Here is a 27853-nt window from a genome sequence, read left to right on the forward strand (position 1 = left end):
CTGTAGCAACGTCATCTGCCACTTCAGCAACGGAAGCCAATGATGACTCATCGGAATGGTTAGAAGAATCGAAGTTAAGCTGTGCAGCCACAGGTTACAGACAAAAACAAGGCATCGCTGAGGGGATCAGGAAACTGCAAGACGCGGTGGAAAATAAGGCTACTCGGCTACATAGCTTGGGGATGCAGACGTCGACCAGCAACAAGAAGTCACACTCCAAACAGGATGAAGGTCACACTGACAGTTTTTGCTGGTATCACAGACGATTCGGGCCACAAGCTACGAGATGTGCCAAACCTTGTGGATACCCAAATGGCGAGGGCAGCCCGCTCTAGGCGCCACGGGCTGCGGCACTCACGAACGGCGCCGTATACGAACGAGCAACCAGCTGACAGTTGCAGGCAGCAACACGCACAGTCAAGGTGAGGCTCTTGAAGGCTTCCCGAATGCTGTACCTTTATGCCACTCTGCGTCAACCTGGAAACGTAAACTAACATCGCGCAGATTAGATTACAAGTGGTTGATACTCTCAAGTATAAAGAGCTCACGATAGATGTTGGTTTATCTACCCGTTATAGGTGTAATTTTGTAGTGGCAGATATTTTACAGCCAATATTAGGCGCAGTTTTCTTGTCTCATTTTGAACTCACCGTGGACTTGGCAAATAACTCTCTCTTACCACCGGATCAAATAGGTCCGCCAGTATCGAGACGTGTCCGCAGATTAGCCCCAGAGCGATTAGCGGAGGCAAATGCGATATTTGAGGAGATTCTCCAGACTGGAGTAATTAGGAGGTCTGACAGTTCTTGGGCGTCCCCCCTCCACCTAGTACGCAAGAAAGACGTCCCTGTGGCGACTACCGCCGATTGAACGCGAGAACAACCCCAGACAAGTATCCCACACCAAACATTCAAACGTTTAACTACGCTCTAGCGGGTGCGAATGTCTTCTCAGTAATGGAGTGCCGTAAGGCATACAGTCAGATTCCTGAGGCTCCGGGTGACGTGACAAAGACGGTGGTGATCACACTCTTTGCGCTACTGGAATTTCTGTTTATGCCATTCGGACTCGAAAATACGGCACAATCCTGGCAATGATTCATTGATTAAGTGCTCCAGGGATTACCTTTCTGTTACGCAAATCTGGATAATATTTTGGTATTTTCAGAGGATATACTATCACATGATAGACACATTGAAGAGGTACGACAGAGCTCGATACATATGGAGTGTGTGTAAGGTGTCAGGCAAATCCAACACCTTCCATGAAAACCCTGACATGATAAGCAAATCCAGTAGTATGTCACATAGCTCCGAATAAATCATGACATTAAATTATCCAAAGTAATACGAGTAACGAGTGAGCAAATGGAATACCATAGACTAACACAAGAAGGCCTAAACGCATGTCATACCTTCCCACCACGAGACGGTCGCGCGGTTCCAGACTGAAGCGCCTAGAACCGCTTGGCCACACCGGCCGGCCACTACTGAGGCGTGATGCTTGGATGAGCTACATAAGCACACTCGCGACTAACACACCACTAGAGCCAATAACACAGGAAGAAAGACTGAGGTTAATGAGAATCCACTAATAAGTTATTTTTACAGCAAATATTAACACAAATAAACTTTAAAATGAGTAACTGAAGACAAAACCTTTATAAGATACTGACGAGCAATTCCAAGAGCAGTCCAGCGCGCGTGACGTCAGACCTAAAATTGTTGCATCTAGCAGGAGATAACTGAACAGGTGCAACCTTTGCAATTCTTATTATTAAAAAGGGAAGCCACAAGGAATTTCCTTGAAAGTGGGTGTTGGCGGATACGTATCATTATACTGAATAAAATTAAAAATATACAAGAGATGTGATGGTGCTCGTCGGCTATGTTCATGGTATCTGTAATTACGTGGATGACGTATTACTTTTATTCTACAGATTTTTCCTGACAAAAATCATTTACCCGGGATCACGCTGTCTGCCCTCTAACTAACCATACAGCAGATTTTATCAAGTGGGCAGCGTCTCAGGTCGTACACACATTTCACCTTTCATTAAACTCACATCAGTCACATTTTCTTTTTCCTATTCAATTTCGTCGAAAAGAATTCGTCTGCGACGCAAAATAATGCTCTCTGGATATCTGAGCTCTGCACCGTGTCTAACTCTGTGGTGTTGTGTCGCGTGTGTTGATCATCACCACCAGAAAATAGCGACGCAGCGTCCACAGGCTGTGGTCTGGTCGCTGTTTCGAGTCCTCTTCAGCTCCCGCTTGTTCGCGGGAAACGCGTGGTAGTGCCACTGGCCAACTGCCTACATTTCGCGTTCGCCTCCATTCGCCGAGGTGGACAGCTGGTTTAATATCGAAGCGACGGAGACGTGTTCCACTGCCAGGTACACGCGTGCGTGACGTCATGGGTCCTTAGCGGTGATTGGTGGAAGGAGCAAATGAGCAGACGCCGTAATGCACTACGTCTGTCTGAAGGTAAATTTCCATATTCGTTAGTAATGTCAGTGGGAAAGAAATATAAACGGATTGAGTGCCAAATAGAAGGAACAAAGTTAGAACAGGTGGACGGTTTCAAGTACTTAGGATGCATATTCTCACAGGATGGCAACATAGTGAAAGAACTGGAAGCGAGGTGTAGCAAAGCTAATGCAGTGAGCGCTCAGCTACGATCTACTCTCTTCTGCAAGAAGGAAGTCAGTACCGAGACTAAGTTATCTGTGCACCGTTCAATCTTTCGACCAACTTTGTTGTATGGGAGCAAAAGCTGGGTGGATTCAGGTTACCTTATCAACAAGGTTGAGGTTACGGATATGAAAGTAGCTAGGATGATTGCAGGTACTAGTAGATGGGAACAATGGCAGGAGGGTGTCCACAATGAGGAAATCAAAATAAAAACTGGGAATGAACACTCTACATGTAGCAGTCAGGGCGAACAGGCTTAGATGGTGGGGTCATGTTACACGCATGGGAAAAGCAAGGTTACCCAAGAGACTCAATGATTCAGCAGTAGAGGGTAGGAGGAGTCGGGGCAGACCGATGAGAAGGTACCTGGATGCGGTTAAGAATGATTTTGAAGTAATAGGTATAACATCAGAAGAGGCACCAATGTTAGCACTGAATAAGGGATCATGGAGGAACTGTATAAGAGTGATTATGCTCCAGACCGAACGCTGAAAGGCAGAATCAGTCTTAAATGATGATGATGATGATTAATTTCTATAATGAAATTCGCGTGCTACGAAAACACGCTGGATCGACATAATACTGCATTGTTAATGAATATAAATCTTGTCGTTGTTGATACGATCAGTTGTACGAAGATAGCCAGGCGACGGTCCGCTGCCTATAATAAAGAGCTGAAATTTTCGATATTGCTGTTTCCATTCGATACTCCTTAAAAGTGTCATCACATTTACATACGTGTTGAATGGAATTCACATCAGAGTCATTGTGAGAAACACAAAAAACACACTGGACGCTTAAGGTACACCTTAACTGATTTATAAGTTCAGTTTCCACGCTGTTTAGCCACAAATGACTATTCTGTCATTTGTTTGGGAGAGTCTTAGCAGCAGCCGTCTTTGCTGTTGGAAAACAGATACAGGCCAACTTCCCCGACAAGTTACGCACAGCTTCATGGACGACAACTTGACATTACGAATGCGTTAAATAAACTGACATCTGAATCTAAATCACTACCGGACAACAGTCTTAATTGAGAAACAATGCTATTCAAATTCTTCTAACAAGAAATACAATTCGCTATTTAGATATGTCTGTTTATGTGCACCAGCTCAACTCATTTCCACAACGAAATCTATTCGGTATATCACGTATTTACCTGGATCCAGTAATTACTGTTAGTTGTGTGTAGTTCACAGGCTAAGTACTAATGATATGCCGTGTTGGCATCGACATTCTCTGCATAATTATGCTGTACAAATACAAGTGATATTTTAATTTTAACTACTGACGACGCGTTTGGCACGATTGTTTTATGTATCTCCACTGCAGGATTCGATTTTAGTATATTTAGATATACTGAAACCATGGTCTAGGATTTCAATAAATCTTTATCCTGTAACTGTTTGGCTGTTATCATTTACCTTGAAGCGAATTGTCTATAAGTAACGAGAAAAAGGATCTGATACTAAATGAGCACTAACAGTAGTGTCATAGAATCTTGCAGAAAAAAAATAGGAAAATCGATGGAAGAAGCAAATATTATGTGCTTTGAAATACCACATTTGAAATTTACACTGGGTTGTAACGTCTCAATTTAAGCGTCCTGTTCAGCTTCGCTACAGCAATAAAGTGCAGACACTAAGCAGTTTCTCAACATAATTACTGTGGTAACTGTTGAAATTAAAATTCTTCGTTTCCATCGCGTGCTAATTGCATTGATTACGAGAATAGTTGGAAGAGTACAGACTTTGATAAACAAAATTCGAACAGTTTGGTTGTGAGCTGGCCAAGCCAAAGATTGTAAATGCCAATCTATCATTGTGGTAACATCTTGATCTGCTGCATAGCCTCATATCTGCGTTCGCGCTATGTTTAACACACTTTTCGTTATAAAAATAAAAAGTCCAAACTGAGTTCAGAAAATCTGTATAATGCAATGAACAAACTTACAACGAGTATTTTGATACATATTACATATGCCTCTTGGACACTAACTACAAAAAATGCAAGTAGAGAGGGGGCGATGTTACACTTTTACAAAAGGTAGTTAACCTGCTTCTCACAAGGGATTACAGTCGCTACCTCTTCTCATTCTTTGCTATTTACATTTAACAGATGACCATCTATCGTTTTTTCCATCACATTAGGGACATCGACATATCGACAATGACTTCGAAAATAATTTCGCGGCGGTATGAATCATTCTGGAACCCACACACACAACGCTTCTTAGTCGTCATTACTGCAGCAAGGCATCTGTGACCAAACAGTGACCAGACAGTAGTTACGGCGCTACTAGAATACGTAATGGGCCTCATAAGAAATTAAAATGACTTTTCACATCGTAACGAAATGTTTGGTACGCTGTTAACATATCACAGAACTTTGACGGGTGTGTTATCTGTCGCTCTAGAGCTGTTTGAGTATGAGCGAGAGCACTGCAACTGCTGTTTGCATACCAGCTGTAACGGTGTCGTTCTGAACTTGATTCTGAGTGCTTCCTGTGGTAATCCGGTCTTCAAATCATTTTTCTCATTTTGTCGGAAGTCTATTTACAGCAATAACAGATTAGAAGCACAAAACATTGAAAATTTTTTGAAACTTTTCGTAACAAAAAATTTGCACGTGTAAGTGTTCATGTTTTTACACGACAATAGCAAGAGAGCTGAAAGATGAGGCGATATTGGAGTTGCTCTAGGAGCACTTTCCATCTGGTACTGACGCTCCTATTCCATGAACGAATTTCTGTTTAAAAACTGTTAGCATGAGTGTGGTTGAACGAGTGGGACTACAAAATAATGCGTCCATAATTCGTTGCACATCATTGCGATACGAGAATCGTTCAAATGAGCTAACTCTACATGCACACTCCGCAAATCATTGTGATGTGCATGGTAGAGTGTACATCCATTCTACCAGTTACTTCAGCTTCTACACGTTCCATTCATGTATGGGACACGGGAGGAATGGTTATTCAGATACCTCCATCTGTGACATAATTAATCCACTCTAGTCCTAACGATCTCTACGGCAGCAATATGTGGGCGACTGAAAGATGTTGCTAGAGTCATAACTATAACTTCGTTAGTAGGCTTTCTCGAACGAGTTTGTGTCTGCCAGTTCAGTTTCTGAAGAAATTCTGTGATGCTGTGCAATAGGCCAAACAAATCCGTGACCATTCAAGCGGCCCTTCTCTGCATGCATTCAATATCCACTGTTAGTGCTATTTGGAACAAGTCCCACACACTTTCACAATATTCCAGAATGGGTCACGCAAGGGATTTATAAGCATGTCCTTTGTAGACCGATTGCATTTCCACAGTTTTTTTACCAGTGACACGATGTCTGCCACCTGCTCCACAATTGAGACTATGTAATCATTGCCTTTCATATTCCTATAAATTGTTGCATCCACGTATTTCTACTAGTTGACGTATTGTAACTATCAGAGGATTATATGTTTGTACATTTGAATCAAGTTTCTAATCATTGTACCACTTCAAAATTTTATCAACACCTGACTGAATATTTGTGCATATTTCTTCAGACAGTACCTGATTATGTACGACTGTATTATCTACGACAAGTCTGAGGTTACTGTTGATATTGTATGTAAGGTCGTTAACTTACATCATGAACAGCAACAGCTCCAACGAACTTTCCTGGAGCATACCCGAAGTTACGTCTACATGTGTCGGAGACTCTCCATCCAAGACAACTTGCTGCATCCAACTTACCAAAAAACCTCTCTATCCAGTCATAAATTTCGCTTGATAACCAATACGGTTCCAATTTTGATAACAAAAAAAACAGAACTGCTGCGAGTACCTGACTCCCTTGACCCATGAGTTTCAGGACGTCACGTCAGAAAAGTGTGGGTTGGCTTTCACATGCTCGATGTTTGCGGAATCCGTGCTCGCTGACAAGGTAAAAAGAATTTTGTTCAAGATAACTCACTAAGTTTGAGGTCAGATTTTGCAGCAAATGGGTATCAAGGACATTTGACAGTAGTTTTGTTGTAATGGTACTTTGACTTCCGCGCCTCCGCCAATACCAAGTTATAATTTACGATCGCGCATGCAGAAGAGCGCTGCACCAGCGACCAATTTTTGTAAATAATTTTGTTCGTCTTTTTACTTTTGCGTAGGTTTTTTGTTTCTCTCTTGTCTTCATATGAAAGACGTGTATTTTTCGGCGATGTGTTGAATGTGCTTTTTGGGTGGAAATTAAAATTGTATTACCAAGTGAGGTTGTTTCAATAGTGATTCGAGGTGTTTATCGCCAAATTTGCAAATTGATCATGACAGTGACAACTTGAATAAGTTTTTCAACAGACGGAGAAAAGTGAAAGACGAGTCGTCCTACAAGAGAAATTAGGAGGACAGCCATGAAGACTATATTGTAATTAATACTGCATATCTAACAAGATTATAAGGTAAAATTCAATTAGTTTTCTGATGCTATTTCCGTACAGTCGCTTTTTGTAGTGTTGCCGACCCGGTCTGCCATGCACGGTCAAATTACAGCACGATCTCAAACAATAATAAGTCCGCCTTATCCGTGACTGAAACCACCAAAATTCAAGACATCAATCAGATTTTCTATTTTATATTTTTCACGGCAGAGCCCCGAGGATAAAAGGGAACACTACAATTGGCGTCTAGCGTTAAAAGGTTTTTTTTTTTTTGCTTTTCCACTTTTAACCAAATATAACATTGAGGATGATAATTCATGGCAATGTTTGCCGACAAGATAAAGAATGCAACCTTTTATCACTAGATTGCGTACTCACGGCAGTTCTCCTTGGCCGTTTCTTGGTACGACTTGGAAAGAGAGAAAAATTAATGAATGATCGACGATGCGTCGGTTCTCGATTGTGTTTAGGAGACGTACGGATTGATTGCGTGAAACTAGTTTCTCAAATGACCTCTTAACCCGGATTGCTTTCACGCAATCAGACTCTTCAATGAAATTACCTAAGGGACCTATTTGAATAATAAAAAAAATTGGAAATGAATGCAAAACAGTGAAATTTTGTAAAAAAACGTTGTCAGATCGGAAACTGAACACGTTAATGGTCTCCCAAATACAATCGAGACACCGCGATAAAGAGCGAACCTGTAACAAAGTTCATTTAGACATAAACATTATTTGTGGTTAATTTAAAGAAAAGAATAAGCATAGATTTTCTGTACAGTGAAGCATCAATATATTCTCAAAGAAGAAAGGCGTTAAACTATAAACATTAACAAATTTACAATGAATACAAAACTTACATTTTTATGCTTTTCTCATACATGGAGCAGTCCAACAATCGCTGCTTTTGTATGTGTGATATTTTGTAAAAATTAAATGTCCTGGCGTGCGCGTAAGTATTTTTTATCGTCACTAGGTTTACAAAAGCGTTTTCTTTCTTGATGATAACGTGGTTTTTCACACTAAATGGAATAAAACTTGTAGCGGTGCTACACAACACGTCTTAACAAGTCGGCAACCAAACATCAAAGGTAATGAAGTACATGTTAACATATCGGCGACCAGAAGTACAACCAACTATAAAGACTCTAGAGTTTTCCTAACAAATGATAAATTGTTCTTTCTTCTGTTTCCCAGTTTCTTGCTATCAAGCGCTGCGGCAATGATTTTAAATATCTGCGCCCAGCGAGTCATAGTATTTAAAAGTACCTTTTAAACGCTGGCCGCGCGTCTTGGTGTAGGCGAACGTTATAACAGATTTCGTTTATTTTTTTTTTACTCTCGTGTTGTCATGCTTAGTATCACTGCAAACTACAGCTTGGTGGCTGTCCTTTTCTCATATGAAAAAGGCCTGAAATCCAATAATGTCACATTGCTTCCCGCGTGAGGAGCGATGTAGTGGTTAACATACAGAGTATCGGGTAAGTATATTCGTACGACTGAAATTGATAGTAATTTGTCCATAGGGTAACTACATGACAATTGAAGTGTGCTCTTTCTAATGTATTGTACAAGGATAACAAATGTTCATTTTTCGGTAAAAGATAATGAAATAGATAAAAAAAATAACAAAGAAATAAATTACTTGACTTCACAGGAAGTCTGGGTGCTGTGTGCACTCGTGGAAAAAATATGTTACAAAAGATTGACATTCTTGTTTTACAATGGCACATTACAGGAATATTTTTGTCGTTGTTTCGTCGAAGATTTCTTGCAGTAAATACGTAGCACTTTACTTATTTGTGGCTTTTATGACCTGCAAAAAAAAAAAAAAATGTTTCACTACACTTGGGTAGGTATGAGTTGCACTGGGGGTGGTAGAACTTCGGGTATAAATGATAGCACTGCACTTGAGTGGGGAAATTGATTACACTTTCACAGTGGAGGAAAAGTAGGGCATCACTTTCACTGTGGAAGTTGGAGTAGTTGTCGGGGTGTGATGTTGCGTTGGAAATGCGTCGTGGGTCAGGAACTGGAAGATTGGTTCTGCAACATGTTGAGCCGTATGGTGGCGGTCTCTATTTCACTTGACACATGTCCGTGCTTCCATTTATGTTTTCGCATATGAAAAATACAGAAAAAAATTTGTATTGGAATGTGCTTACTTACTAATAACTTAGTCTAAAAGAAAATTGGATTAGGTAAGGATAACAATTGTTTATGTACATAAGGTCTCATTCTCTTAGGAATGCTCAGTTCTCATATTTATCTATTTTTCTGGTTTTATTTGGTTCGACACGATTTCGTCATTACTCGGCCTGGGCAGTAAATTCGGTAGCAATTGTCAAAATTGAGCTTAAGACTCTTCCGATTAGTGTCTTTATAATTTCACAAGGTACATGAGTGCTTAATTCATTGCTTTATCATATTTTATTTTGAATGCATTTCAAACACATTTGGCATCCGCGCTCGTTGTGCAAAGAAAAATTTATTGTTGAGCGCTCAGCGTACACAGTGTTACGTCCGTTTGTCACAATCACGTGATAATAACTTGAGAGTTCCACAACGCTAGCAGCAGTATTCTGCGAGAAGCAGAGCGTTTGGTGTCTACTAGCCGTGGTGTGAGTTTTTACACAGTTTTTCATCGACTCTTGATTACGGAAGCAGCCAGATGCGGCGACTCCCGCAGCTGTTTCGAAGAATGTGTCCGTGGAAAGGCGTACAGTATTGTTTGTGGTAAGTACAACACTTATTCACTTTCACTCTTCGGCTTTCTACATCGCGGATTCGTGGTACAAGTACTTATAACATTACTTCACACGCGGTATTTCACACGTGTCCTTGGAGTTATCACCTTTTCAGTTCACACGTTATTGTTAATTCGTGTTCACATTTATTTGGTCGTCATGTTAAGGTTCACATGGACCACTTTTATACGTGTCCATTAATTACTTGTCTATAGTCGGTTCACACGCAGCAGCACATACGTGTCCATTTATTACTGACTGCATTATTACTACAAAGTACAGTTAACATTTAGTATACATATCATGTCTAAAAATTATTTACAAAGAAATATTTAGTCTCTGTGACTACAAGGCCTGACGAAAAGCGTGTCTCTTGTTCGTAGTTTGTGCTCCAAGGCACTTTAGGTTTACACTTTGTTCGAAATCTTGTTATTCTTTTCTTTTTATAATAGTTACTCTTTTCGCAAGTTCAGCTCTTTTATTTTCTCTCTATTACGTCGTTAGTTTGAAGACATAGTCAATGTGGCTTCGTTTACGTGATGAACAGTTCGTGTTCAAACTACCATTAGGGAAACTGGGAAGCTTGGTGTTCCCTGTCGTGCAATTGCACATAACAAATCTTAATTGAACTCGCAATTTGCGGAGAATAAGCATAGCCCGTCGACAACCAATGTGTCACGACTATCCATTCGTATAGCCTGTATGTACCAATCATGCAACCAGTTCGTAAAATTCACTTCTCTACTGGATAAGGTAGGATGGTAAGGATACTGGTTAGAGGAAAACACAAAAGACTTTTATGGAGTGAAGAGATTTGAAGGCACAGTGTTAATGACGTATGGTATGATGAGCTTAACATAAATTATTATCACCTTAGTTTTTCATGACAAATAGTATAATTAAATCGATACAGTAGTTTCCTTGTCGTCTGATCCAGCTCTCTAAACAATTTTCTATACATATCTAAAATTACTTAAACCATGCATTAGCAGTGAACTGTGTCTGTTAAGTATCTTCTGTCCCATGTATCATAAAATTAGTTTCCTAAAAAAAATCATCGTATCTCGAGGACCTGAAATAGATATTTCAAGTACTAAATTAGTTTATTTATAAATGATATTTGTAGGTATTTCAGCTGCACTGTGCCGTAAAATTGTTATGAGCGTATACGGTTTTCTCCGTATTATAATAAAATAATTGAGTTGCGCACTTCTTTCCTGCTACCTGGATCGTTATTGACTTACTTGATTCTTATATGCTAAGCTGCTGCTTTTTGCCTGCTGCGTTTCATAGGTGGTCTCATAAAATTTGTTGTCACACACTCCTTATGCATAACATAACATTTACCTCATTAGAGTAAGCGACCTTGATAATTTATTTTATTTTATTTTTTTTTACCTACGAGCAATCATTCTGGTCTGAATGATCATTTTAATTTATTTCATTCAAGAGGAAAGAGCTTTGCTCTACTTAAAACTAGTGGTAGCAGGTGGCACTTAGCACGTCCCTACTATAATATTTGTCAGCTCTTTCGGCTGTGGCCGTTCATGGCTCAATTAACTTAAAACTAACTTACATCTAAGGCAAATCTTGCTCTCCTACAATAAATGTGTTTTACTTAAGGTGCTCATATAAATTACTTATCTTGTTGTGGCAGGTCGACTGGGTGTTAGTCCTGTGCACTACTCTTACATACGTTGGTACTTCACACATAGTATGACAACTTATAGTGTGTGTATATTTTATTTTAGCAGCTTAACTTAACAGATATTTTCAATGGTTGACTCGGAAGTGCTGCCACTTGCGATTCTTATGATGAATCAAAGATGGTTTGAAGTGGGTCTTTAATAGCACTCGTTCATTTATACGATAAGACTTTGCTAATGTGTTTGTCATGCGCCTTTTTTCTTAGGTTGGCATTAGTTGTTAAAGATATGAGTGCTTGTCTTAACTTGTCGTCTAATGTTACTTCAGGGTGTTGTAATTTTGGGATGGGGTCTACCCATTCATTTCTTTCTAGTCGTTTAGAGACTAGTTCTGATGGTGTGAAACCAGTTGATGTGTGAGGTAAATTATTAACAATCTCTTCAAAGGGTGTGACGAAATCAATCCACCGTGTCTGCTGGTTTGGAATATACGTTCGTATGAAACGATTGAACTCTTTGAATACTCTTTCTGTGGGATTACTTTGCGGTCGATACCGGGATATCAAAATTTGTCTGATGTCGTTGGTTGCAAGGAAATTTCTCCATCGTTTCCTTACGAAAGTTGATGCGTTATCAGATAACATGGCTTCAGGCTTGCCAAAGCGATGAAAATAGTCTTTCTCAATACGTCTAATTAGTGGAAGTATATTAGATGACTTCATTGCATAGAGTCTCACGTGTTTGGTAAAAAGATCTAACAATACGACCAGATACTTCACACCTCCTCTTCCCTGAGGAAGTGGACCTGCATAATCCAAACTGACGATTTGGTTTGGTCTTTCTGTACGTATCGGGTTTAAAGGTAAGGCATTTGACAAGTTGAAAGACTTCGCCTTTTGGCAAATGGAACAATTTCTTAATAATTGGTGCACCTTCTTGTGAAGATTAGGTACATAGCAGTATGTTGAAATCTTGCGTTTGCATTTTTCTGGGCCATAGTGACCCCAGGAGAGGTGAGTGTACCAAATGAGATGTTCAACATAATCTTTAGGAATACAGACACACCACCTTCCTGTCAACAGAGAAGTTCCGTGAAACAAAACTCCATTGTGTACTTTATAAAATATTGACAACGAGTGATCAGGGTTGTTTTGAAGAAGCTGTTTAATTTCTAGCCAATTGCAATCTGTGTCTTGAAGAGTATTCATTTGACGGCAAAGACGCAGAAAGTAACTCCGATGAAGAGGATCTTTCATAAGAAGAATTTTGTGATTAGAAATCTGTTCTATTAATTCAGTAGGCTCCGGCAATCCTTCCGGCATACGTGACAATGCATCAGCAATGATGTTATTCTTGCCCTTTACGTAAATAATTTCAAAATCATACTCTTGTAGAAATAAACACCATCGAGTAAGCCGAGGATGATACAGTTTGCGAGAGAGTAAGAAGCTCAGTGCTTGATGATCTGAGTATACTCTGATTTTGAGACCATAAATATAGTAATTAAAGCGGCGAAAAGCCCACACAACGGCTAATCCCTCTAATTTGATTACCGAATATGATCTCTCACATTCGGTTAAGACCCGACTGGCAAAGCTGATTATTTTGACTTCCTCCTGCCCATCAGTTTTGTCTATTTGAAATAAACATGCACCTAATCCTTGAAACGATGCATCGCAAGAAATGCAGAAATCTAAACTCATGTTTGGATGACTTAAAATGTTACTCTTTAGAAGAACTTCTTTGATCTTGTCAAAGGCTTTTTGGCATTCAGAAGTCCACATCCAGTGGACGTTTTTCTTGAGCAAATTTAACAATGCGGGATTTTTCATTGATTGATTCGGAATAAAGCGACGGGAGAATGAAGCTAATCCAATGAAACCTTTTAGTTGCCTTTTAGTGCAAGGCACAGGGAAATTTTCTATTGCTGTTAACTTGCTGGGATCAGGTGAGATTCCTTCTGAAGAAATTACATGTCCTAAAAACTTGACTTCTTTCTTGGCAAATTTGGATTTTTGTAAATTTGCGGTAACACCAAAATCAGAGAATCTTTGAAAGATCTTTTGTAGGAGAGTTAAATGTTCTTCCCAGGAAGTCGTTGCGATCAGTAAATCATCAACATAGACGGTGACTTGGTCAAGTAACTCTGGTCCTAGCACATAATCAAGTGCTGCAATAAAAACACCAGAACTAACGTTGAGACCGAAAGGTACTACACGAAAATGATAGGATCTGCCGGCAAAGATAAAGGCTGTGTACTTCCTCGATGATGATGATAGTTTCACCTGCCAATAGCTACTTCGGAGGTCACACTATGGAATTTTTGTAGTTGTTCCTCCAGTGGTTCTGGTCTTGTGCATACTGGAATGATGATTTTATTAATATTCCTTGCGTCCAAGACAAGTCTGACGCTTCCATCGTTTTTGAAAACAGGTAACAACGGGCTACTGTAGGGAGAGTCGGACGGTTCTATGATTTTCCACTTAAGCATTTTACGTATTTCTTGTTTGACGGCTCCTTTACGGGACTGCGGAACTGAATAGGTTGTTTTGCAAAAAGTATCATGGGGTTTCACTCTCATTTTAAATTCATAGTCTGCTATGACACCTGGTTTTTCTGGAAAAAAATGTTCGCAAATGTTGCTAATAGGTCGTGTAGTTCATACTTCTGTCTGTCGTCGAGTCCGTCTGTTTCCACAATTTTTATGCGTAACTCGTCGGCAGTTGGTAATAAGTCAGGGTCATTGTTGACGTCACTGAACTCGTCAACCGCACGGTGGTAATGTTGCCTGTCAGAAAGTCTACGTATTTTCACTTTACGTTCCAGGTTGGTTATGCTGACTTTGGTTCTCATTAGATGAATGACCAGTATCCTATCATCTAGTCTTAACGTGCACTTACCTTCAGCTAAATCAATGATGGCACGATTTCTTCGTAGAAAGTCCATTCCTAACAAGCATGGCACTGACAGGTTCTTTACTACTAAAAATGTGCACGATATACAGTCGGATTTAAATTGTATTGTTGCTTGTACTTGCAAGCTAACCTTCTGTACTAGGGAGCCTACTGCTCCGGATACAGTACATCCTTGTACAGGAAGTGAAGGAATTTTTGTTACAGAGCATACCTTTTTATATACACACATAGACATAGCATTAATATTTGCACCTGTGTCGATGATAGCAATGATTGGTATATCATAAATGTGAATCAGAGTTAACGCTTGTACTTGGTTTTCCCAAAAGTCGTTGTTTTCGTAGGTGTTCTTTTCGTCTAATAATCGTCCCGTAAGTCTCTGTCGTCTTCGTATCTAATTACGTTGATATGTCTTTTAATGAAGTTGCCCCCCATTGGTTCCGCAGCTTCCCCGTCGAGGCCTAAAGAAGCTGCTAATGGTTTTCCGACTGGGGTGGAGCTGAAATGTCAGTTATTTTTGCTTGACTAGTATTTTACGACCTACCAGGTCGAAAATTTGCGTTCGTATCCCATACGACTTGTGCATCTGTTGATTGCGTGTTATTTGACATCGCGTTTGGTGCTTGGTTAGCCTGTGTGTAAAAAAATAGTCGGATTTCCTTGGCTATTATAACCGGCGGTGTCAGGAAAAGCATCCGACGAATTGTCCTGACTATTGTTCCTGAACTGTTGGTTGGGTTGGTGAGAAAATGTCGCATTTTTCGGCTGTGAAAAATTTATTTGCTGAGAGGGAGTGAAGTGACTCGGCTGACTGTACTGTTGTGGTCTGTTATAATTGTTCCATTTCTTTCCCTTGTGACGATTTCCATTATTCGTCTTGTTGTTCTGGTACTGGTAATTACCGTTGTGATTTATCGGTGAATTACCGTATTGTTGCTGTGTGTTTTGATAAATCGGATTGTATCTATTCTGGTGTGGATGTTTGTTATATTGTTTTCCATTACGGCGGTTGAAACTGTTATGATTGCCGTAAGGCTGAGCGTTTGGTTGTCCCGTGTTATGTTGGTACGACATTCCATTGACGCAATTTGTTATGTGCTGCTGCGGAGCGGGCGGTCCATTATTATAATTATTCCGCGCGCTCGCGCGCACATCCTCATAGATCATATCCAAATTGTCAAGAACAGAAAGAAAGGCTTCTAGGTCTTCCTCACTCACATTAACTAGTTTTTCTCTTATGGACACAGGAAGTTTTGACTTTAAGATCATGATTACATCTTTGGTTGAAAGAGGCGGGTCATAATACTGAATTTTACGTAGATTTTTTCAAAATAACGTCTCAAACCTCCTCCTTTGGTGTTGAAAGGTTCGGCGTTGTAAACCTCTTTTCGGAGTCTTTGTTGTATACCTGAACTCCAGAATTTATTCAAAAAATGCTTTTCAAGATCTGCATAGGTGTGACATTTGTTTATTATTTCTGTACCGCAAATTGATCCTTCACCATGTACTTAGCCTAAGATGAACTGTATCCGCTGCCTGTCGTTCCATGATTCTGGAAAAGCGCCTGTGAATGATTTTAGAAATACCATTGGACGTATATTTCGTTTTTCAGGTACAAAAGGCTGAAAAGCTCTGTGTTTTAGCACACTCTCGTCTCGCATTAGTTCAACGAGTGTTAGTTGATCGGCATGACTACGTGACGTAGAAGTTTCGCCACGCGTATTATTTACTGTTGGTGAGAATTGTACCTGACACTCGGGATATTGACGATTATCGTGTTCTGGCGGTAGCGAATACTCACTTTGATTGTCACCTTGCAATTCCGTAACTTGTCGTTTTAGTTGATCTATATCATTGCTTAGCTGACGTTTCCATTCCGGAAGATCGTGGCTAAATGCTCGTCTGATTTCACCTAATTCACTGGTTAAATGTCACCAGAAGTACCGGGAGCGGTTAAGATTTCTGCTGTAGCAGATTTAACCGTACCCTTTAGTTCAGCGTGTACCTTGCTGACAATGTACTGTTCTTTGGATTGTATCCACTCTTCAAATTCCCTATTAAGTGTATTGCTTATACCGGTGTTGACATCTGCGATCTTTTTGTCAATATTGACATCGGATATTTGCTGAGCAAGGTCTTCGACTCGCTCGCCAACGTGGTTGACACTTTCTGTCAATTGGCTTACTCTCTTTGAAACATCACTGTAATGTTTCAAAGAGTCACTCGCAGTTGATTTACACACATCTATTTGGGCCTGCATATCTATGAACTTGCTACCAATATTGGTCTCGGCGGATTCCACCATCGAAAGAACACTATCAATTTTTGCGTGTACGCTTGCGTTTAGCTCGCTTGCGTAAGCAGTGGTAATGGCTTTAATTTTTTCCTCCATGGTGTCATTCGAATTTTTGATTTGTGCTTGGATGTCCTCTATCCTTGATTCTAAACTGCTGAACCTGCTGTCACTTTGATTTGCTAACTGACTGATTTGCGTTCCAAGATTGTCACTTTGGTTTGTTAACTGACTGATTTGAGTTCCAAGATTACCCATGTTTGCTTCAAAACTGGTTTTCATATCAGCAAACAATTTTAGTATATCTGACAGCGAGCATTCACGTGACTGCGACGCGGTCTGTGGCGCCGACTGCTCACATGTCGCTTCGTCCTGTGTTGTTCCCTCACAACGAGATTCAGGTTTGTTTACACCCGCGCGCGGTCTAAGTTGCCTTGGTTGCTCATCAGCCATCGTAAATTTAAAGTAGTTACACTGCACGAGCTAGAAAAGATATTTTTTTTTTAATTATAATTTTCACTTGTCAGGTGCGCCAAGGATTTCGCGTCCTGATTTCTCAGATTTTGCTTGCGCGTTATAAACAATTGAAACTCTGACACACGAAAATGCCAATATGGCAACGAGAGAGATAAAATAAATGAAAAACACTTATAGAGCACTGAAACTGGCGGCCATTGTGATTTACTAAAATGCACAACAATGGAAATTCTTGCTAACTATTTCTAACTATTGTAAGCGAAATGATGTGATAGTGGCGGATCTAATAGCAAAAGGAAACAGAAATTTGGAAATTAAATTGCTTGAGGAAAAGGAAAAAAAGCGTAGAGAGTGAATGTCACGAGCCGACTGAATGCTCGGTACGCAAAGCTTCAAACGTAATGAAAAATCGTACTCACCTTCGTTGTCTTGCGCGCTGCTATTTATTGCTGTTGTGGATTCTTGCTGCGATTTTCTGCATATGCGTCCTTTTTTTATCACTGGTTTTGGCTTCCAATTTTCTCCAGATGGTAGCATGAAAATAAAAAGAACATATTAGTTTTTTAGTTAGGTCCCTGTTCGGGCGCCACATCTAGCGTTAAAAGGTTTTTTTTTTTGCTTTTCACATTTAAACAAATATAACATTGATGATGATAATTCATGGCAATGTTTGCCGACAAGATAAAGAATGCAACCTTTTAACACTAGATTGCGTACTCACGGCAGTTCTCCTTGGCCGTTTTTTGGTACGACTTGGAAAAAGAGAAAAATTAATGAATGATCGACGATGCGTCGGTTCTCGATTGTGTTTAGGAGACGTACGGATTGATTGCGTGAAAATAGTTTCTCAAATGACCTCTTAACCCGGATTGCTTTCACGCAATCAGACTCTTCAATGAAATTACCTAAGGGACCTATTTGAATAAAGAAAAAAATTGGAAATGAATGCAAAACAGTGAAATTTTGTAAAAAATTGTCAGATCGGAAACTGAACACGTTTATGGTCTCCCAAATACAATCGAGACACCGCGATAAAGAGCGAACCTGTAACAAAGTTCATTTAGACATAAACTTTATTTGTGGTTAATTTAAAGAAAAGAATAAGCATAGATTTTCTGTACAGTGAAGCATCAATATATTCTCAAAGAAGAAAGGCGTTAAACTATAAACATTAACAAATTTACAATGAATACAAAACTTACATTTTTATGCTTTTCTCATACATGGAGCAGTCCAACAATCGCTGCTTTTGTATGTGTGATATTTTGTAAAAATTAAATGTCCTGGCGTGCGCGTAAGTATGTTTTATCGTCACTAGGTTTACAAAAGCGTTTTCTTTCTTGGTGATAACGTGGTTTTTCACACTAAATGGAATATAACTTGTAGCGGTGCTACACAACACGTCTTAAAAAGTCGGCAACCAAACATCAAAGGTAATGAAGTACATGTTAACACATCGGCGACCAGAAGTACAACCAACTATAAAGACTCTAGAATTTTCCTAACAAATGATAAATTGTTCTTTCTTCTGTTTCCCAGCTTCTTGCTATCAAGCGCTGCGGCAATGATTTTAAATATCTGCGCCCAGCGAGTCATAGTATTTAAAAGTACCTTTTAAACGCTGGCCGCGCGTCTTGGTGTAGGCGAACGTTATAACAGATTTCGTTTTTTTTTTTTTTTTTTACTCTCGTGTTGTCATGCTTAGTATCACTGCAAACTACAGTTTGCTGGCTGTCCTTTTCTCATACGCAAAATGTCTGAAATCCAATAATATCACAATATCTAACAAGATTATAAGGTAAAATTCAATTAGTTTTCTGATGCTATTTCCGTACAGTCGCTTTTTGTAGTGTTGGCGACCTGGTCTGCCATGCACGGTCAAATTACAGCACGATCTCAATCAATAATAAGTCCGCCTTATCCGTAACTGAAACCACCAAAATTCAAGACATCAATCAGATTTTCTATTTTATATTTTTCACGGCAGAGCCCCGAGGATAAAAGGGAACACTACAATTGGCTTCCTGGTGACAGGACTTGCAATCTTCGGATTTGATACAAGTGCAGTTATTATAAATTTTGGACATTTTATCTAATTTTAACTACTTAATAGCATCAGAAAATGAATTTGGACTAAGTCTCATTCATTTCAATTGTAATATTACGTACATGAAATTTACAACAATATTGTTTTCCCTGTTATTAATTCGTGTTAATTTTCATTTTCATGATGAGGAGATTAATTTGGTAAAAAAAAGGGAAAAGGATAACGTTCCATAAAATAATTTGCACGGACACGAAAGAAAAATTTTGGATTGAAAACTGTATATCTGACGCTACATTTGCAACATAAGACTGAAGAACAAAAAAAAAAAATGGTGAGTACAGAAATTTACAATTTTTCCAGTTTCAAGCAGCCATCTGTACTTTCTTTACTCCGATCCATTTATTTCGAAATTATTTTTTCAAATTGTAGTTAAAATTGATTTACTATTATTGCAAATGTTAAGTGAAGAGCATATTCACAGTCATTTATTTGTGAGAGGGAAATTTCAGTCCCAGTTTAATAATTCAATTTCTAATTAAAAATCATATAGAAATATCCATTTCCATAAGAGAACTTTCAGATTTCAACATATCATATTTTAAATTTTTTTTTGCCATTGGAAAAATTTATTTGCAATTAATTACGAAAATCGTAAGATGGACGCTAGACGCGTAGAAATTGTTTCCGCAGACGAGCTTAGTAAAAGTGACACATTGCAAAACATGTCCGACAGTCAAATGAATATTGAACTTAATTGTGAGGATGTTCTAGACATAATTTTACCGGATCGATTAAGACAACAACCCCTATATTTAAACAGATATACAGGTGAATGGACAGTGAGTACTACGCGACAAAATGTGACATTGACAACGTCAACTTCAGAACCAGACATCAATCAGACACGAAAAAATGACGAAACTAAGACACAGGACTCTGTTTGACATGCTCAACCAGATTCTGAAGTTACTTGGTGACCAAATCAGAAAATTTGACAAAAGATTTGACGCTTTAGACTAGAAAAATGACAATTTAAAACGTGACATTGGGAAATTTGACACTAAATTCGATGAACTGACACGGGACATAAAACAAAATTTTGAAAAACAATCGAGACAAATTTGGACTTGACAGAAACCACCAGTAGTCTTGGAAGGAAATTTACTGACTTATCAGACAAGGTTACGAAACAAGAAAAGGTATTTGTGGAATTGAGTGACGAGACAAAAACTGACTTACAACGATGTAATGAGATATTGTTAACAGTAATTTTTGAACAGCAGAAAACCAGTACCCAAGTTGACGAATTACGACAGTCACACAATTCCGTAAAAATAAACCAAGAACACTTAGACCTGACGATTACAGACCTTTCAGACAGATGAAATGATGTAACATTGGAGCAGAAATCCTTACAGGAAAAGTTAGAAAAACTTGAAGACAGAGCAGATGTAGCATATTTAAAGAATGACACAACTCTAGTAGAGAAACTCGTACATGAATGCAAATTATGTGATGATTATTTAGATGAGAAGTTTGAGACAGTGACACAGATCATTTTAGATAAGATAGAGGAACAAGTAAAGGGAGAAACAGATAATATTCAGAAAGAGGTACGTAAATTTAAAGAAAATGTAATACCAAGTTTGTCAGTGATACCAAAACCCATAACAGGCAACCAAAACACAAATGAGAATCATAATAATGCTAGACCCAGCACACAGCCGAAAATGGAATTACCAATGAGTGATACGAATCCCAATGAACCATTTTCAATGCTACCACAAGATCAAAATTACTATCAGACATCACCACATACTATGCACAGTTTGACACAAAATGCAGGACCCATAATACCATCGGGAGTAGCTGATGAAACGTTAGTACGACATGGATACTTTCAGACATTTTCATGTGATGAGAAAGACAAAGTTCATCCGATAGTTTTCATCCGCTCTTTTGATAGTATTTTCCCGAGACATTGCTTAGGAGCCGATAAAATTCGATATGTTACAAATTTGTTACGTGGAAGAGCAGCTAAGTGGTGAGCAGCAATGAAAAGACGATGTTTAACATTTGACCAGTTTGAACAAGTATTTCTTGAGGAATTCTGGTCGATCACAGAACAGCAAAGTTTAAAACGAGAAGTATACAATCCAGTAATTTACAACCCAAAGAAAGAGACTTTACGTCAATACTTTGAACGTTACCTAGACAAAACATTATATTGGACAAAACCAGCTGATTTACCAGACGTAATTAGAACACTTAAAAGCCACTTACCATTTCCTTACCGTGACAAATTAATAGGAGTGTCCGAGAACAACATAAAGAATTTTTTCAGTTATGTTTATGAGATAGATGTGGTTTACAGAGATGAGATCAGGAATTTCAATCAATTTTATCCGATCCATCCAAGCAATTCGCGTATGCACAACAGAAATGACAGAGGCTATTGGAATCCGCCTCCGACACCACAACAAAACACTCAAAGAAACAATTCGCACTACAGTGGGACAAATCCATTCATTATTAGGAGAAACAACTCGCAGCATTGGCAAGGAAACAGTAATTATTACTATAATGGTTATCCAAACACTAATTACAATCAGAACAATAACAGTTATATTCAAAATAATAACAACAGAAGAAGGAACCGAAATCATAGAGATCAAAGAAGAGAGAATAACAGGTACCATCCAGGATATTTTCAGAGAAACAACATCCAACAACATCCAAACATGTATTGCAGGAATAACAGTAATGACAATACCAGTTACAGTCATGGGCGAAATAATGTATGGGGAAATCACAATGGACCACCGCCTCGACACATGCAGTACAGCAACCCTCAATTCCTACCTAACGGAACTCCCTATGTGACGCGAGGTAATTTCAACAACCAAACAGCTGATACTTGGGTGACACGCAACAGAAATGTAAATATTATTGAGTTGGGCAATGACCCCAACCCGCAGCAACACCCGAATTTGCCGGAAAATGAACGACGACCAAGCTAAGCGCTCGAGTTACGGTCGATAGGGAGCAGAGCGCAACGGAAACGACGATTTGTTTTCTCCGATATGATGACAGTAAAAAAATAGAAAAAGAATTATATAAGGATGTAGATTTTAATAGTACCAGTAAAACAAAGAAGATTATTCAGGCTATAACACGAGTTATGATCGGTAGTTATGAAGTGGAAGTAATGTTAGATACAGGAGCAGCAGCAAGTGTCATTTCAATGTCCTTACATAATGAACTCAAACAAATAATGAACATACAAACATTGCCAGCACAGAATTGTCACATTATAAGTGCCACCAGTAACAAATCAAAGAATGTGAAATTTCAAGCGCTAATTAACTTCACATTTTCAAATATACCACTCAATTACAGTTTTCTAGTAGTAGACAAATTAGTTATGCATTGCATATTAGGAACAGACTTTTTGAATGAATATCAAGCAATCATAGATTTAGAAAATGGAAATGTCATTTAACCGTAAACCAACAACAACTGACAATAGAGTTAACACAGGGTAAAAACTTAAACAGTAAACAAGGTAAGTTTGAACAGTTACATTTTGTGTATCCATCAGTAACAAACGTATGTGATTTAACTTTTAATGAAGCTGTATCTCAGGGAATTAAACCTAATGATTTATATGAGAAATGCACAGAATCTGAATATCTGACGAAGGAACAACAACTTGAATTACTTGACGTTTTGCAGCAATTTGCTGAGGTATTTGTGGAGGAACCTGGAATTATTAGAGGCTATACTTATGAGATGGATGTTAAACCACACAACACATACTGTAGAACATATTATAATATTCCTTGGTAAAAGAAACCCGCAGTTTTGAAAGAGATTGAAAAAATGCAAGCTTGGGGTATCATTGAAAGGTCACATTCACCATATTGCAGTCCGATACTAGCAGTTAATAAAGAGGATGGTAGTATAAGGTTAGTGCTGGACGCACGAGAAATTAACAAAGTTATAACCCCAATCAACACACGACCTATAAATTTGGAAGAACAACTTTTAAAATTTCATAATGTACAGTATTTAACCAATATCGACCTCCGCTCATCATTTTGGCAGGTGAACCTCCATAAAAACAGTCGTAAATACACTGCATTTCTATATGAGGGACGTAGTTTTCAATTTTGTGTTCTACCCTTTGGCCTACGAGTGAGTGCTGGAGTATTTATTGAAGCCTTAGATGCTGTTCTTGGACCACAATTGTTATCGCAAATCACAGTTTATGTTGACGACATTGTCATTGCCACCACTACTTGGGAAGAACATGTTAATCTTTTGAAGCAACTTCTGACTAAATTTTCTGATGCAGGTGTCACTATCAATTTATCAAAGACTTAATTAGGGAGGAGAGAAATCAAATTCCTTGGTCACATAATATCAACTGAAGGCATTTATCCAGACTCAAGAAAAATTGATGCAATAAAGAATTTTCCATCCCCACAGAATCATAAACAACTCAAAGCCTTTCTTGGTCTATCTTCATTCTTCAGGAAGTTTGTACCCTACCACCTTCTTAACAGTCCACATCTTCTATCTTTACTCAAAAGAAATAATATTTGGAAATGGACAGAGTTCTGTCCGACAGATTTTGAAGCGATTAAGAATGCTTTAGTAAATGCACCGTTGTTATGTCATCCTGACATGACGTCAGACTTTTGCCTGGTAACAGATGCAAGTTCCTATGGGCTCGGAGCATTTTTATTCCAAATTCATGTAGAAAATAAACAAACAGTCATCAAACCTATAAGGTTTGCTAGCCGCACGCTCACCGAATGCGAAAAGTCATATTCAGTGACCGAGTGCAAAACACTTGCCATAGTATGGGCATTTCGCAAGTTTCGCTACTTTCTATGGGGAAAACGTCCTAAGCTTTATTCTGATCATCAAGCTCTTTCTTTCCTGCTATCATGCAAGTTATTACATTCACGTCTTGCACGCTGGTGTGCATCACTACAAGAATATGATTTTGATATTATATACATAAAAGGAGAATCCAACATTATAGCTCTATCTCATTTGCCACAAGGTCTACAAGAATTTTCAGATGTGACACAACAAACATCAGATTTCAAAATTTTACACATGTATGATGGGACATTTGCACCTTAGTACAAAAACATGTGCAGGAAGTTAGCCATATTGCAGGACAATGATCCCAGGTGGATCCAGATAAAGAATAAATTACGTGCAGGAACAGACCCACATCTTGAAAAATATTACGCATTACACAAAGAAGTATTATTTCACTGACAAAACCCTGAATCACAGCATTGGTGTGTTTGCTTACTTGAAGCTCATGTTGATGATTTTATTTTATTTACACACAGAACTTGGGGACACTATGGTGTAACCAAATGTACAGATAAGATTATACAATATTGCTATTTTCCAAATTTAAGGCGAAGAGTATTGAGTAATATTAGGAAATGCATCATATGTCAGAAAGCCAAATATTCTAATCGCACAATCATGGATGAATTGGACCCAATCATACCTAACAGGCCATTACAGCTAATTTCTTTAGATATTGCAGGACCCTATCCACAAGCACGTGGAGGAATTAAATACATCCTTGCTGTGTTAAATGTTTTCACAGAGTATTTAAAATTATATACTTTACGTTCAGTTTCTACCACTGCTATTACCAGACGTCTATTAACAGATTATTTTGTAAGAATAGGAAAACCTGAAGTTATGATCACGGATAATGCAGCATATTTTACCAGTTTAAAATGGAAGACTTTTATTGAAGAACAGAATGTTAAACAAATTTTAATTTCAAGATTTCACGTGGCAGGAAACCCAGTAGAAAGAACATTTCGAGAATTTGGACAGTTTATGAGAACACACATACCAGAAAAACACACAAAATGGGTAGAATACCTAGCACCATTTGAACAAATAGTGAACCATTTAACTCACATTTCTACTGTATACACATCAACTGAATTAATTATGGATAAAACAGAAAGAAATGAATGGACAGACCCTCTACCTAAATTTACAGCAACAACAAATCATGTTAGTTTAGAAGAAAAGATAAGACAAGCTTACAAAACATTATGTGACAAAGCTAAGGAAAGAGAGAAGAAATATGACAGAGGTGTCAGGAAAGCAAAACCATTTCAAGTTGAGGAGTTAGTTTTACTAAGAACACATCCTAAACCCACAAAACTGAAACATTTAAACAGGAAATGTCAGATCTTATACTCTGGACCATACCAAATTGCAAATATTCCACACCCTAGCTGTTATTCATTAGAATATCCATTAACACGTAAACCCAGAGGTGTACATCCACACAGACATTTGAAAAAACACATACAGTAGATTGTTAGTTAATGAGAAGAAGATAATTAATATGAAATACAGTTACGATGAGCCTACATTTAAGTTATACATATACTTACAATCTAATGAATGCAGGTAAGTCTAGAAAGCAATGTGAACCATCCAACAGCTAATAAGATATTTGGTTATAAGAGGAGTTGCTATTGAGGCATATACACATTAGAGGAGGCATATACACATTAGAGGAGGCAGAGAACTGAAGAGAATTATTTTCTTTAGGAGGCATGTGATATTAGTAATGTTGATATGAGTGACTGAATGAGATGAGTGAATGTAATTTTAGTTTAATAAGAAGATAAATAGTAATATGAAGAGATGTAAATGGAATATAAGAAGAGAAAAGGGTATTATTATTATTGCTCTTGTTGAAGTAAAAAAAGTACATGATGATGAATAGGAGGAATATATATATATATATATATATATATATATATATATAATGCTGAGGAATTTATTTTGTGAAGAATGAATAATGGATAGGTGAGAATGTTATGAGTAATTGAGAATTTTTGAGAGGAGAGAAACTAGATTTGAACACTATATCACATGTACTCATGGAATACAGAATGAAAGTAGTGGAAAGAATATTATTTATTGAAAGATTGGTATGCCTGAGATAATAACTTATGTGATGTGTTATATATTCTTATAACTAAAGGTGAAAGTATAGATTTATGTGGAAAGAATTATTTACAACAGCCACTGTTGGAAATATACCAGAAGATTTAAATCTATAACACTTTAACACTAATCTAATGGGAACTTGTAATGAAATTTTTGGAGTTATGTAGGCTTGACACTTCAGATTGGAAGAATTATTTAAGAGAACATATTTAGCAGTCATCTAATGACATAATTAAACCTCATCTACTGAACTGAACTAGTGCATCATTAAATAGAAAGGAGAATAAGGAGAAAACAAAACGTCGGTCCTCTGTTGTGGCTCATATTTTCATCCATCCAATAGAAAAATTTGTACATGTTGATGAAATATTTGACATTATTTAATTCATGATTATCTGACAGTATGGAGAGACATACACAAATTTATTTATGAATAGAATTTTACAGGTACCATAAGGTAAATACAGAATGGATATACAGCATGGAATGCAGCAACAATTATCTAAGAAGATTTATTCATTTATTAAGCAAAACATTTATTTATATTGCTTGATACTCATGAAAGGAACGAGATGAACTACACAAACTTTATAGGAACTTGATTGACTTGAACTAGATATATATATACACTTACCACACTGATGTACATACTTGTAGGATCCTAAGATATTTAGAGAGGCACCGCTCTTAGAAACGGTAATAGAGGGGTACCACTCTTAGAAACAGCAATAGTGGGGACACCCACACTTAGAAACGGTATTAGGTATAGGAACTTTTACATTACATTAAGTTAACATGTATTTTATTCATCATATTTTATTTTATGTAGTCCACTGTAGGAGATGACTTTACTAGTATTTATGAAGTAGTTAGCAACCATCCCATGAACCTATCCTCCTACAGAGGGCTGTCTTGAAGCTTGAAATACGTGTAAATTTTATTCCAGGAGGCAAAATGAATTTTAAGTTGAATATTCTAGCGAGTTGCCACAATTATCTTCAAATGTTGCAAGTGTAACGAAAGGGAAAGGAACAAAAAAAGGAAAGAAATGAAAAAAAGAATGAGCTAACAAATAAAATGTATATTTCAATCTGAATGTAATGTAATTCACATGTCAGCACAAGGATATTGAATGGAACGTAAAAATTTACTATATTTTTCATTTAATTCTGTATATGTACTATATGACAACAATGTAACTATCTTATGTAATGATTAATTGTAAATATTTGTATATTTATGTACTTACTATATCATGAAATGTATTTTAAGGAGATATTAATGAACTGCAAATGACTTGTGCATGTAGCACATGATTCATATAAATGGAACTGAAAATGCAAAGAAGAAACCAACGTGATGGAACACTTGTCAAGAAATATTTACGTAGTGTCAATATGCCTTGAAGTGTATGGTGTAGTGGAAGCTGTCAGGTCTTCAGGTTGGTGTAAAAGACAAGCTCATCACCTGTCATAGGCAGTGAGGTGTTTCCTGTGCCCTCATTGACCATTTATACCCCGGTAGACGCCACCAAAATTCGACTGCTGGAGATCACAATTTCGTGTTGACACATTGAACAAACTTCGGATTTTC

The 27853-nt window shown here is 38.0% G+C and overlaps 1 protein-coding gene across 1 annotated transcript in view; it reads left to right on the plus strand.

Annotated features, from left to right (window-relative positions):
* Positions 1 to 312: 312 nt before the first annotated feature.
* The window catches only part of LOC124719804 (protein SON-like), a 35860-nt gene continuing 8319 nt past the window's right edge, over positions 313 to 27853 (plus strand). Inside the window, exon 1 of the mRNA XM_047244997.1 lies at positions 313 to 422. Within this exon, the coding sequence (XP_047100953.1) occupies positions 313 to 422 (110 nt within the window). The remainder of the gene's footprint in view (positions 423 to 27853) is intronic.

This window comes from Schistocerca piceifrons, chromosome 11, assembly GCF_021461385.2.
Source record: "Schistocerca piceifrons isolate TAMUIC-IGC-003096 chromosome 11, iqSchPice1.1, whole genome shotgun sequence".
NCBI classification, from domain to species: domain Eukaryota; kingdom Metazoa; phylum Arthropoda; class Insecta; order Orthoptera; family Acrididae; genus Schistocerca; species Schistocerca piceifrons.